General features: G+C 60.9%; 1 protein-coding gene across 1 annotated transcript in view; it reads right to left on the bottom strand.

Annotated features, from left to right (window-relative positions):
* Positions 1-1,015, bottom strand: part of ISL2 (ISL LIM homeobox 2) — a 12,660-nt gene that overhangs the window by 9,166 nt on the left and 2,479 nt on the right. Inside the window, exon 3 of the mRNA XM_019504421.1 lies at positions 204-466. Within this exon, the coding sequence (XP_019359966.1) occupies positions 204-466 (263 nt within the window). The remainder of the gene's footprint in view (positions 1-203; positions 467-1,015) is intronic.

Genomic DNA, 1,015 nt, shown 5'->3' with positions numbered 1-1,015 from the left:
CGGGTCTCAGTGCAGCCCGGGTGGCTCCGGGAGGCACCCCAGTCAATGCAGCGCATGGGCAGGCGTATCTTATATTATCTTATATTAGTTACGTTGATACGGGATGTGCTGATACCACGTAACGTGGGGATGCGAGTGCCGCCTCCAGCCAGGCCGCGAGAGCCGCTCCCCGCCCGCAGGGCCGCAGGGCCCGGCTCGCCTACCTGCCAGATGCAGGGCCCTGGCGCTCTGCAGGTGGCCCGGGCTCCGGGGGCTGTCGGCCGCGCTCCTGTCCAGCAGGAGGCTGTGGTCCGCCCGGCACAGCAGCTCGTGGTCCCGCAGCGAGAACTCGTCCCCGGGCAGGAGCTGGCGGCTGCAGACGGAGCAGCGGAAGCACTCGATGTGGTACACGTTGTCCCGGGCTCTCATCACCAAATCACTGCTGCTGAAGCCCACCTTGCACTTGGCACACTTGATGCCGAACAGCCTGCGGGAGGGAAGGCGCCATGAGGAGACACGCTCACCCGCGCGGATCCCGGCTCCCTCCTCGCCCCCGAGCCACCCGGCGGGGCAGGGCGGGGCAGGGCAGGGGCTGCCTCGCCCGCCGGAGGAGAGATCTCAGCCGCTCTCTCCCGTCCGCAGCAGGGATCGGATTCACAACAGGAAACCCCCCTCCCTGGTCGCCACGTTCCTCCACACCAGCCATTAGGAAAGTGACAAGCTTTGCAGGTCCCAATTGTCTCTTGTTTCCTGCTGTGATTATTCCTCACAATTTATATTAGTATTATCATTCTCATCGTCATCAGCCTCACTATTTCCCTGTATAAATTGCCAGTGACTTCCTGTCTCCAAAGGACAAAGCCGAATCAACGGGAAGTGCATCTGTCCTGCCTGCAACATCCCTAGCTCTGTCCTTTGGCAGGCAGGGACCTGCAATTTCACAGGGAGGGGATGGAGGGGGGCGACTCCTGAAATGAGCTCTCAGGAAACTGGAGGGAGAGGGAAGTTCATTTTTGTTTTTTTTGTTTTTTTGGGG

This window comes from Gavialis gangeticus, unplaced genomic scaffold, assembly GCF_001723915.1.
Source record: "Gavialis gangeticus isolate Ggan-Ray unplaced genomic scaffold, GavGan_comp1, whole genome shotgun sequence".
NCBI lineage: Eukaryota > Metazoa > Chordata > Crocodylia > Gavialidae > Gavialis > Gavialis gangeticus.
Note: the sequence above shows the minus strand (reverse complement) of the source record. Positions and strands in the feature narration are given on the sequence as shown.